Source organism: Saccoglossus kowalevskii, chromosome 5, assembly GCF_978046115.1.
Source record: "Saccoglossus kowalevskii chromosome 5, keSacKowa6.1, whole genome shotgun sequence".
NCBI classification, from domain to species: Eukaryota; Metazoa; Hemichordata; class Enteropneusta; family Harrimaniidae; genus Saccoglossus; species Saccoglossus kowalevskii.
Window position 1 is genome coordinate 36,491,600 of NC_140645.1, and position 12,762 is coordinate 36,504,361.

A 12,762-nucleotide genomic window follows, 5' to 3' on the forward strand; every position below is an offset into this window, starting at 1 on the left:
ACAATGGTTTGTTGCAAGATAAACTAAAACAATGGTTTGTTGCCAGATAAACTAAAACAATGGTTTGCTGCCAGATAAACTAAAACAATGGTTTGTTGTGAGGTAAACTAAAACAATGGTTTGTTGCGAGATAAACTAAAACAATGGTTTGTTGTGAGGTAAACTAAAACAATGGTTTGTTGTGAGATAAACCAAAACAATGGTTTGTTGTGAGATAAACTAAAACAATGGTTTGTTGCAAGATAAACTAAAACAATGGTTTGTTGCGAGATAAACTAAAACAATGGTTTGTTGTGAGGTAAACTAAAACAATGGTTTGTTGCGAGGTAAACTAAAACAATGGTTTGTTGCGAGGTAAACTAAAACAATGGTTTGTTGTGAGATAAACTAAAACAATGGTTTGTTGCGAGATAAACTAAAACAATGGTTTGTTGCGAGATAAACTAAAACAATGGTTTGTTGCGAGATAAACTAAAACAATGGTTTGTTGCGAGGTAAACTAAAACAATGGTTTGTTGTGAGGTAAACTAAAACAATGGTTTGTTGTGAGATAAACTAAAACAATGGTTTGTTGTGAGATAAACTAAAACAATGGTTTGTTGTGAGATAAACTAAAACAATGGTTTGTTGCAAGATAAACTAAAACAATGGTTTGTTGCGAGATAAACTAAAACAATGGTTTGTTGTGAGGTAAACTAAAACAATGGTTTGTTGCGAGGTAAACTAAAACAATGGTTTGTTGCGAGGTAAACTAAAACAATGGTTTGTTGCGAGATAAACTAAAACAATGGTTTGTTGCGAGATAAACTAAAACAATGGTTTGTTGCGAGATAAACTAAAACAATGGTTTGTTGCGAGATAAACTAAAACAATGGTTTGTTGCGAGGTAAACTAAAACAATGGTTTGTTGTGAGGTAAACTAAAACAATGGTTTGTTGTGAGATAAACTAAAACAATGGTTTGTTGTGAGATAAACTAAAACAATGGTTTGTTGCAAGATAAACTAAAACAATGGTTTGTTGCGAGATAAACTAAAACAATGGTTTGTTGTGAGGTAAACTAAAACAACGGTTTGTTGCGAGGTAAACTAAAACAATGGTTTGTTGCGAGGTAAACTAAAACAATGGTTTGTTGTGAGATAAACTAAAACAATGGTTTGTTGCGAGATAAACTAAAACAATGGTTTGTTGCGAGATAAACTAAAACAATGGTTTGTTGCGAGATAAACTAAAACAATGGTTTGTTGCGAGGTAAACTAAAACAATGGTTTGTTGTGAGGTAAACTAAAACAATGGTTTGTTGTGAGATAAACTAAAACAATGGTTTGTTGTGAGATAAACTAAAACAATGGTTTGTTGTGAGATAAACCAAAACAATGGTTTGTTGTGAGGTAAACTAAAACAATGGTTTGTTGTGAGGTAAACTAAAACAATGGTTTGTTGTGAGATAAACTAAAACAATGGTTTGTTGCGAGATAAACTAAAACAATGGTTTGTTGTGAGGTAAACTAAAACAATGGTTTGTTGTGAGATAAACTAAAACAATGGTTTGTTGAGAGGTAAACTAAAACAATGGTTTGTTGCCAGATAAACTAAAACAATGATTTGTTGCCAGATAAACTAAAACAATGGTTTGTTGTGAGATAAACTAAAACAATGGTTTGTTGTGAGGTAAACTAAAACAATGGTTTGTTGCCAGATAAACTGAAACAATGGTTTGTTGCCAGATAAACTAAAACAATGATTTGTTGTGAGATAAACTAAAACAATGGTTTGTTGCGAGATAAACTAAAACAATGGTTTGTTGCGAGATAAACTAAAACAATGGTTTGTTGCGAGATAAACTAAAACAATGGTTTGTTGTGAGATAAACTAAAACAATGGTTTGTTGTGAGATAAACTAAAACAATGGTTTGTTGCGAGATCTTGCATTTCTTTTGTTACTTCTACCTGTGGAAGGCATACTGAATGGATCATCATCAGAAGCATCCTGTAAAAAAACCATAATAGACATCAAAAATACATTCATCATCTATCCCATATTACAATGTGTATGGTTGTTCAGGGGGTGAGATTTCACATATTTACAAACAGCAACTTTTAAAGGGGAACCAATATTATAAAAAGAGGCAACTAGTATGCTAATTCGAACCAAGCCGCTCACATCGTGGCGGGAGCTCCGGGAAATGTGCCATTTACAATGTTTAGAGATCAAGCTGTGATTCCAAATACATTTTTACGGGGGCATGAATATGTACGCTAGCGATTACACTCATCTGGTTGGGCTTTTGATGTATAAATGTTATTGTTTTTGGTTGAAACGTGCCGCAACAAGTAAAAATCATGAGTTTAAAATGATGGCTAATGTATGCAACATACCTGTCAATCACAGTTTGAGTAAGCAAGCATAATAAGCATTCATTTACTTAGTGGACAGAAGCGGAGTTAATTACTCATGACCATGTGGTGCAATTCATGGGATTGAGCAACTCCCCTTTAAGTGTGAACTAATCATGGCTGACCTGTAGGTTTGAGATAGTTTTTAACGTTTGTGTTGTTGTTTTATTTGGTTTTAAACACTCATAAGTTTGTTATCTGTTAATGAGATTTGTGTAGATATCCACTATGTTTTCTTTAGTAATAATGGTATACATTTGTGATAGATTACATCTCAGCCTACTATAGACAGACTGGCAATACCTATTGTTGTAAAGTGTGAATTGTAGATATCCACTATGTTTTCTTTAGTAATAATGGTATACATTTGTGATAGATTACATCTCAGACTACTATAGACAGACTGGAAATACCTATTGTAAAGTGTCAATTGGGATTACGCCCGTAGGATGTGTGCTGCGACAGACGTTGCTGGTAATTTATTGACACACGTTAACTTGAAGATTCCTGAGCACATTCAAATTTAGTTGCTTTGTGTGTTTTCGTAATGTCATACTAGTGCCATTTGCACAGGCGCATACTTTTTGATCTAACCAGAAATGAAATCTGTGAGTTTTGACCTTTCAATTGTCGTTGTTTTTCCAAACAATTTCTGTGTGAGTTACAGCATTTTTTAATATCTTCTACTTTCATCTACGACATTTATGAAAGCATAATGAGCAGTAGTAGTTCTCATTATTTTGAATTATTCCAGAATATGTGAAAATTTTTCTATAAAAGTCAAATGACAGTGTTGGCGTTGACAGAGTGTTAATTCGCATGGACGCTTCGTAGTTTTTGTGGACAATGAGTTTGAAAACTTGATATGCTCATGCAACTAAGAAATCAAAGTCATTGAATATTATGTAGGAAGCTGATATTTTAATGGAGCATAAATTTTGGCAATCTTTATTCTTGTTTGATTCATACATATAATTACAGAAATATGGAGAATAAACACAGAAATACCTTGTATATGTTTTGTCGCATTTGTGGAGATTATTTAACCAAGAAAAAAAGAAAATGAACTAAGACCCAACTAATACTACTCCCTGTGTATATCTTGTACTCTCGAGTTATTTAATGAAATAATAAAGGACATCGCATTATTACGTTATAGTCACGTTAGTTTGATCGATTGTTTAATGGATTAAAAAGTTACTGGGTAAGCCCCAAAACAATTGTGAATCTGATCAAAGGAAAAGCCGTGTTACTAGTCTGACTATAGTACGGTACTCTGTCTTTTACATCATGTAGAGAATTTCACCATCTTCAATACCACAACAAAGTTGTCAAACTTAATAATGATCCCTGTATTTTCATAGGTCAATGTTCAAATTAATAGTGTCAGTAATAGCAGGACAGGAGTTGGTGTCCTTTAATATTATTTACTATATTATTCATATGTGTAAAGACCATTTCATAGATTTTAACCTTGAAAATTGATGTTCTCAACAGCAAAGTTCAAACCTTGTAATATTCTCACCTCTGAATCACTGAACTGCACTCCTCTACTGGAAAACCTACTGGTATTGCTGCGAGTGAAAACATGGTAGTCATTGTTAATATTATGAATGTCAAGTCAATTTCATCTTCACTGTAAAGCATTAGCATTAAAATCATTCATTTTTGAGAAGACATGTATTGTCAGTATCGTGGGGAGGGGGGTTATTATAGTACTACTTACGCTGCTTTTCGTTTTGAAGTAGACAATGGGATATTATCAAATGGATCATTGGAGTCAGAATCATCATCGTCATACATCTATATAAGGATAGAAAAAAACAAGCCAATAGTAAGTATAGGTGTAGGGTACCCTCATCAGTATACCAGTGAAATAAAATCTATGTATCAGAAATACTTTTCATTAAAATAAGAAATTTTTTTTAGCTTTTTTTTTCACATGATTGAGTTACTTGTTGACATAAATCAACTCTCCCCAACACAATGTCCAATCAAATTACTTGTATCATATCTGCATGATAGACATGTGCCATTCTCTAAACTTGTATTGCTACAAGCCTTGCAAGTGGACAAATGATGCTATGGTAACCACTGCCACCCACATGTACAGTAGGAACCAGGAACTTTTTGCCTATTGCTTACCTTCATGGATTTCCTAGACTGTATCTTTGGTTGCTGTGATCTACTGAATGCTACAGAAAAAACAACAATTAATTGTCAATGTCCCTGTTAATTATAGCACTCTTTATAGTGAGATCAGTCCACCCTAAATTAAACTGGCATCACATGGATCGCCAGACCTTCCAAAATCAGTCTGGTGTTGCATGGATGGCCAGACTCATTGTTAATTATTCTGTCGTCACACAGATTGCTAGACACACATTAAATCAAATTTGTGTCACACGGATTGGTAGACGCACACTAAATCAAATTGGTGTCACATGGACTGCCAGACGCACCCAGAAATAATCCATATCACCAATCGCCATGTCTAATAAGAAGAAGAGTCCATGAAGATTTATTATTGTTGCTAGAAATCACCACCATCAGAATTAAGCACACTGAGTTAAATTCGGATAGAAATATGATAATATGAAGCTATGGCATCATAAAAACCTTTTATTTATAACACACAATAATGGACATCATGTTGTCCTTTATTCCCTGAATAATGGGCAGTGCATTTCCTTTACTCCCTAAGTAACACATGAAAACTACCAACCTACCCAAATAACCTGTGAAATCTACTAACCGTCTGCAATTGAATTTCCAGCTTTAATAATCGGAGCTTTGGTTTTTCCTCCTCGACTGCCCCTACCTCTAGAAGTGGTTGTCCCACCCCTGGAGCCCCTCCCTCTAGCTCTCCCTCGCCCCCTTCCTCTGCCTCTAGCTGTGGCAGATGTGCTGCTGTCATCTGAGTCAATTTCTCTAGTTTCCATCTCTTCGTCACTGAAGTCATCAGTTTGTGGTTTGTACGGTTTCTTAGCCCGTACTTTATTAATCACCTGTAGATAAACATGCATAATATCACGGAGTTATGAAATAAAGATATCGAACTTTTGATAAGTGCTTAAAGGGGCACTTCCAGTTAAGCGTAATCTCACAACAAATTTACTTTCTAGATAAAAATTACAATGAATAACAAAAGATAGATTAACTTTGTAAACAACATAAACAATAGTGTCCATGATTCTTTGGTGCAATCCCTGGGCTTGGAAGGTTCCCCTTTAAGACACATATCTAACCAATGATACCACAGAAAGCAAGACTATCATCGTATTAAGTAGCCTTGATGTTTTGATATTATGTCCATTTTGTTTTGTTTGGTGTATCCTTTTCTAGATTGCTAGCCAGAGCCAGTGTCTTGACAGACTGAAGACTGTCTAACACAGTTTATTGCAATTAACACTTGACTTCAAAACCCTGGTAAAACAAAGTAAATTTTTGTCACCCCGACATCAGATTTTTTATTGTCAAATTTTATTTTACCTCATCTGCTTCTTCTTCTTCCTGTCCTTGTACTCTTTCTTCTTTCATTTTTCCCAATTCATTCTCAATATTTTCATAATGCACTCCCCTTCTCAGCAATTCATCGTGTGCCTTCTGTATTTGGTAAGTTACAAGTTCTGATATAGCGTCCTTTTCATCCTTGTCTACAAACTCTTGTACGGCTCTACTGAGTCCTCTTTCACTCAGAATAGACAACTGACAATCCTGTAATATATAATTATACCATGTAACATTGCAACCATGATTCACATCTTTATATAATACCATCCGTTTGTATACCCATACTATCCCTGCATACCCAGATTATGCATGTACACCATAAACCATTTTTGTATACCTATACTATCCCTGCATACCCAGATTATGCATGTACACCATAAACCATTTTTGTATACCCATACTATCCCTGCATACCCAGATTATGCATGTACACCATAAACCATTTTTGTATACCCATACTATCCCTGCATACCCAGATTATGCATGTACACCATAAACCATTTTTGTATACCCATACTATCCCTGCATACCCAGATTATGCATGTACACCATAAACCATTTTTGTATACCTATACTATCCCTGCATACCCAGATTATGCATGTACACCATAAACCATTTTTGTATACCCATACTATCCCTGCATACCCAGATTATGCATGTACACCATAAACCATTTTTGTATACCCATACTATCCCTGCATACCCAGATTATGCATGTACACCATAAACCATTTTTGTATACCCATACTATCCATGCATACCCAGATTATGCATGTACACCATAAACCATTTTTGTATACCCATACTATCCCTGCATACCCAGATTATGCATGTACACCATAAACCATTTTTGTATACCTATACTATCCCTGCATACCCAGATTATGCATGTACACCATAAACCATTTTTGTATACCCATACTATCCCTGCATACCCAGATTATGCATGTACACCATAAACCATTTTTGTATACCCATACTATCCCTGCATACCCAGATTATGCATGTACACCATAAACCATTTTTGTATACCCATACTATCCCTGCATACCCAGATTATGCATGTACACCATAAACCATTTTTGTATACCCATACTATCCCTGCATACCCAGATTATGCATGTACACCATAAACCATTTTTGTATACCCATACTATCCTTGAATACCCAGATTATGCATGTACACCATAAACCATTTTGTATACCCATACTATCCTTGAATACCCAGATTATGCATGTACACCATAAACCATTTTTGTATACCCAGATATGGCTTTATACAATTTTCCAAAGTTAAATATGTTACTGTGGTCTGGGAGAACCTTGCTACTTTTTAATAAATTTTTCAGAGATTTTCTATTTTATTTGATTCTTTTGTTGAATTTTAGAGTATTTTAATTTCAGTGTTGGTAATGTCATGTAAATGCTCTTTTAATATTACCACAGAAAATTTACCTACAAAAGGCAAAAATAAATTTATTGCAATCAAAAGATACTTTTACTTTAAAGCAGACTTGTATTTTAAGATCTTTGACACCTTAATTCAACCTGTACTTACATATGGGTCTGAAATCTGGGGATATGGTCAATGTAAACATTTATAAAGTGTACATACATCATATTGTAGGCAATACCTTGGTGTAAGTAAAAATGCTCCAACTTGTACAGTATTAGGGGATTGTGCGAGGCTACCCTTATTTTGTTACCATGTTAAAAGATGTGTGAAATATTGGTTAAAAATTACTAGCATGGATGAAAACAGATTACCCCAAAAAGCTTACCGGATGCTACTTTCACTGGATGAAAAAGGACAAAAGGTCATAAGCCACAGAAATTAAAGAATTGCTATTTAAATATGGATTTGGTTATGTCTGGTTTAATCAAGGGGTGGGGGACTCTGATATGTTCTTGTAAAAATTTTGTAAACGGGTCAAAGATATTGAAATTACAGATTGGTTCTAGAGAAAAAACGCAGTATTATAAGCAATACAAAATAAATTTTGGGATTGAAAACTATGTGTCATTGCCACAATTAAAATTGCGCAGAGCAATAGCAAGATTAAGATGTGCGTGCCATCCCTTAGAAATAGAAAGAGGCAGACATAATAATATCCCTAGGGAGAGCCGTATTTGTAATTTGTGCCTGCAAGAAATTGATGATGAATATCATTTTTTACTAAAATGCACTGCATGGGACACAATCAGGAATCAAAGAAGGCTTAGAATAAACTCCCGTGTGCTGAGAGTATTGAAGACACATTAAAAATTAATTCAAAATTACTTGAGATATTGATGGAATAGCTGAAAACCAATTATGTAAATCAGGTAACTGATATGAACAGATTTGAGTGTAAAACTAACAAGCCATGCATGGCACAGTCCCTGTTAGTTATCAAATTTAAGATATACATTTGTGTTTTGTATAGTTTTGTTTATAGTAATATAGCTGGAATATAACCATGTCAGGAATATGATTTTTTAACATTAAAATGATTGTCAAACAAGTACTTGTCCATATTGAGAGATATTGTTCTGGAACAGCATTCAAAATCAGCCATTTTGAATACATGTATATATATAACATGATGTATAACGAATATATAAAATTTAAATATAATAAGTCAAAGCATTTAAGAGATATGGCTCTAGAAGTCCAATCATTAAAACAAAATGGCTGCCAGTCAGCCATTTTGAATACAATCTGAAAAATAAAATGAACCCGTAATGTCTAATGTATGTACCAAGTTTGAACGAAATCCACCCATAAATGCTTGATATTTGATGATTTTTTAGCACAAAAATGGCCACCATTCGGCCATTTTGAATAGAATAGTCAAACCAATATATCTGTTTATCTATGACATGATGTATAATGAATATTTAAAATTTGAACATAATCAGTGAAAGCAAGTCAGAGATATGGCACAAGAACCACATTCATTAATACAAAATGGCCGCCAGTTGGCCATTTTGAATTCTATCTGAAAAACAAAATTATTTGCATCAAGATCCCATAATGTCTAATGTATATACCAAGTTTGAACAAAATCCATCTGTAAGCAGCCGAGAAATGGTTGATTTTTAGGATTTTTTAGCACAAAAATGGCCGCCATTTGGCCATCTTGAATAAGATCGTGAAACAAATTGATGTGCATCAAGGTCCTATAATCTCTAATGTATATACCAAATTTGAACAAAATCCATCTGTAAACAGCCGAGAAATGCTTGATTTTGATGATTTTTAGCACAAAAATGGCCGCCATTCGGCCATCTTGAATCAGATCATGAAACAAATTGACATGCGTATGTATAATATCATGTATGATGTATGTGTGAAGTTTGATTGTGATTGGTCCAGGCATTTCTAAGATACAGGTCCGGATGCACGCACAGACGCACACACACACGCACACACACCACACGCACGCACGCACGCACGCACGGTCTATTGTTCTAGAGCATTTATGTACCAAATTTTATTCAAATGTGATGATCAGTAATTGAGATATCAGTGTTAATTATTTTAATTAGGTGATTAATAAGCATAAATATTTACCAAAAACTAATTGGGTCTCTGTATAGTCCTAGGTTCATTGAAATGTGATGATGAATACTCTGTAAAAGTTTCATTAAAATCCAATAAGTGGTTCTTTATATATCAGTGGAACATTCATGGACAAAATTAACTAATTATTCTAATAAGATGATTAATATGCACAAATATTTACCCCAAAACTAATCAGGTCTGTGCAGTGTCCTATGACATCTATGTACCAAGTTTTATTGAAATGTGATGATTAGTACTTGAAATATCAAAAGCTGAAAATTAATTGATTATGCAAATTAGGTAATTAATATGTACTGATACTACCCTAAAAACTATCAGGTCTGTGCAGTGTCCTATGATATCTATGTACCAAGTTTTATTGAAATGTGATGATTAGTACTTGAGATATCAGTGGAAAAGCCAAAAATTGATTAATCATTATGCAAATTAGGTAATTAATATTGCACTGATTTTTACCCGAAACTAATCAAATCTGCGCATTAGTTCAGAGCATCTAAGTGCCAAGTTTCATCAAAATCCAATGAGTGGTTCTTTAGATATCAGTGGAAAAATCATAGAACAGCTTAAAATCAGATAATTATCATGCAAATTAGGTAATTAATATGCATGAATTTTTACCAAAACCTATCAAATCTGCGCATTGGTCCAGAGCATCTATGCACCAAGTTTCATCAAAAATCAATGTATGGTTCTTGAGATATCAGTGGAACAGTCACACACACACACACAGACACACAGACAGACACAATAACTGCAAAGACTCCCTTTTTGTGCTTCGCACACGGGAGTCAAAAAGTATCTCCCAAATGAGACACAACCCTCAAACTTGAATACTCTAGTACAACTATTAAGTTCCTAAGCCAAATCATTAACTCGTAAGCTCTATTTATTTATAAGTGTTTTTTAATCAAAGATCAAATGAGAATAACCTAATAAGCTTGTATGTACATATACGTATATATATTATATAAATATCCCCATCACATTATTATATAGTGCTTATATTATCTATTGACACCTTCTTCATCTATATTTTCATACATATTTTGTAATATAAACAAACTAGTAAATGAGGCAATTTCCTGTAATATTATTGATCAATCACAATGGGCAAAATCAATACATATTTATATATATATCCGAGAACCCTCTGCCTAAATTCTCCACGTTCAACTATCCACCATAGACTCCGGTCAGTCAAAATGACTATTTTGAACTGTAGGCAAAGTCAGACACCAATAGGTGGCGGGTTTCCGAGTAAACAGAAAGTGATGAAAAGTGTGTCCCAGTCCGGGATAATTGCTCTCCAGTAATAGACTACCACCTAGTTAAGACCAATACAGGAAATGGTGTCTTACCTTGCCTGTGCCGTCCCCGGGGCAAGAGCCAAAATGCTGCCACGGTGACGGGGTTTGGTGTGCCCAAAAATGCTAGGACCCCAACCCCAATTCTGGGGTAACTAGCTTAAAATAAAGACCGAAACAGTTCTGCATGAGGGCAGGAGGGTGCCAAAGGTAGAAATCTGTCTGCAATATTGCTGAGACTTACTTATTGTCTATGCGCATGAACCCCTGTGGTCGTTCGGGCTGGGTCGGCAACCAAAATCAGATCCACTATGATGGGACCCATCCTGAAGAGACCCTCCTCAATGGATTGAGGATTTCTTAGGTAGTAGTTGATAAAGACGTTCTGCGTTCTCCAGAAGCCTGCCCTCAGTATATGTTCGAGGGGGGCGCCTGACACTAGCACTAGTGAGTTAGCAATCGCACAGACCTCATGCACTCGTACTTGGTGTCTCTGCAAGTTCTGTGTCGAAAAACTATAGACTTCTAACACAGTCGCAACAATCCACCTGGCGATGGAAGTCGAGGAGGCTGGCCTGTCCTGCTTGCCTTGGCCATAACACAAACATGTGTTTGCATCCCTTCTCGAATCCCTAGTACGGTTTTCGTAGCAACTCAGTGCTCGAATTTGAAGCGAAGCCATTCCTCCTGATCCTCAAGGGCGAAAATATTTGTCAGCCAGGGCATGACGATCGACTGGGGATCATGTCTTGGCATTTGGTTCTTGGCGAGAAACCCGATTTTTGTCTTTAGCACAACTTGATTGTCCATAAAGGCAGTACATCCGTCTGAGAAGGACAATGCCCTCAGTTCTGACCAACGCCTACCTGAGGCGAGGGCCAGTAGGAAGACTGTTTTCCACGTCAAATATTTGAGTGGTGCTGATTGGAGAGGCTCAAAGGGTGGTCCGCTTAGAGCTTACAACACAACCGACAAATCTCAATTGGGCGGTTCCCTTGTTCGGGTCTCGGCCTCTGATTATGGAAAGCAGTAAACAGTCTCCTAATAATAGGACAATCGGCTAGTCTTGTTCCCAAAGCGTTGTCAATGGTGGGGACAAGGTCGACCTGTGGCCAACTATCGCTGCGTAAGACAAACCCACTTCGTCAAACAGGTGGACGAAGAGGTCTGCTACCTGGCCAACAGAGGGATGGCATGGATCAATCTCCCTTCTGCTACACCAATCAGTGTACACTCGCCATTTTGAGTCATAAGCTGCGTTGGTGGAATCCCTATTCTCCCTGGCCAGGACGTTGGCAGCCCGCTCAGACAAGACTTATATCTGTGCAAGTCTCCTGAGAGCCTCTATGCGTGTAAGTGATACATCACTGGGCTCGTTGGTAGTGCACCGTCCAGTTGGGACAGCAGGTCTGGTAAGTCCGGAAGTACTTCTGGTGTTTTGACTAGCATTTCCAACAGAAGTGGAAACCAGGCCTTGGTTGGCCAATTGGGTGCGACCAGTGTCCATATGCAGGTGTGCACCTGCTAAAGTTTTCTCTGGTACCTGGTGAACTAGCGGGAAGGGAGGAAAAGCATACTCATCTATGTGGGTCCATGGGATCGACAAGGCGTCCATGGTCCAGGCTCCTGGAGTCGGCAGGAGTGTTATGTACGTCGTGAGCTTGGTGTTCCGGGGTGTGGCAAACAGGTCTATCTTTGGACCGTCCCACAGCCAAAACAGCCTGGAGGCTACCCACTGGGGTATCTGCCACTCAGTGTTCTGGAGACGGAGCCGCCTTGAAAGGGCATCTGCCAGACTGTTCCTCACCCCTGGAAGATGGTGTGAGGTTAGCTCCACATTGTATTTCAGGCACCAAAATAGAATTTGCTCTGCTAGGACTGACAGCGATATCGAACGCGTCCCCCCCTTCTTGTTGATGTAGGAGGCCACCGCTGTGTTGTCTGTGCGGAGCAGGACTCTGTGGTCTCAAACTACGGGTA

General features: G+C 36.7%; 1 protein-coding gene across 1 annotated transcript in view; it reads right to left on the minus strand.

The window, feature by feature from the left end:
* Positions 1–1,695: 1,695 nt before the first annotated feature.
* LOC100371021 (double-strand break repair protein MRE11-like) overlaps positions 1,696–12,762 on the minus strand; it is a 30,654-nt gene continuing 19,587 nt past the window's right edge. Inside the window, exons 12-17 of the mRNA XM_085499382.1 lie at positions 5,889–6,113; positions 5,152–5,404; positions 4,542–4,591; positions 4,123–4,199; positions 3,922–3,970; positions 1,696–1,989 (exon numbers count right to left, since the gene is read on the minus strand). Coding sequence (XP_085355508.1) covers positions 1,900–1,989; positions 3,922–3,970; positions 4,123–4,199; positions 4,542–4,591; positions 5,152–5,404; positions 5,889–6,113 — 744 coding nt within the window. The 3' untranslated portion in view covers positions 1,696–1,899. The remainder of the gene's footprint in view (positions 1,990–3,921; positions 3,971–4,122; positions 4,200–4,541; positions 4,592–5,151; positions 5,405–5,888; positions 6,114–12,762) is intronic.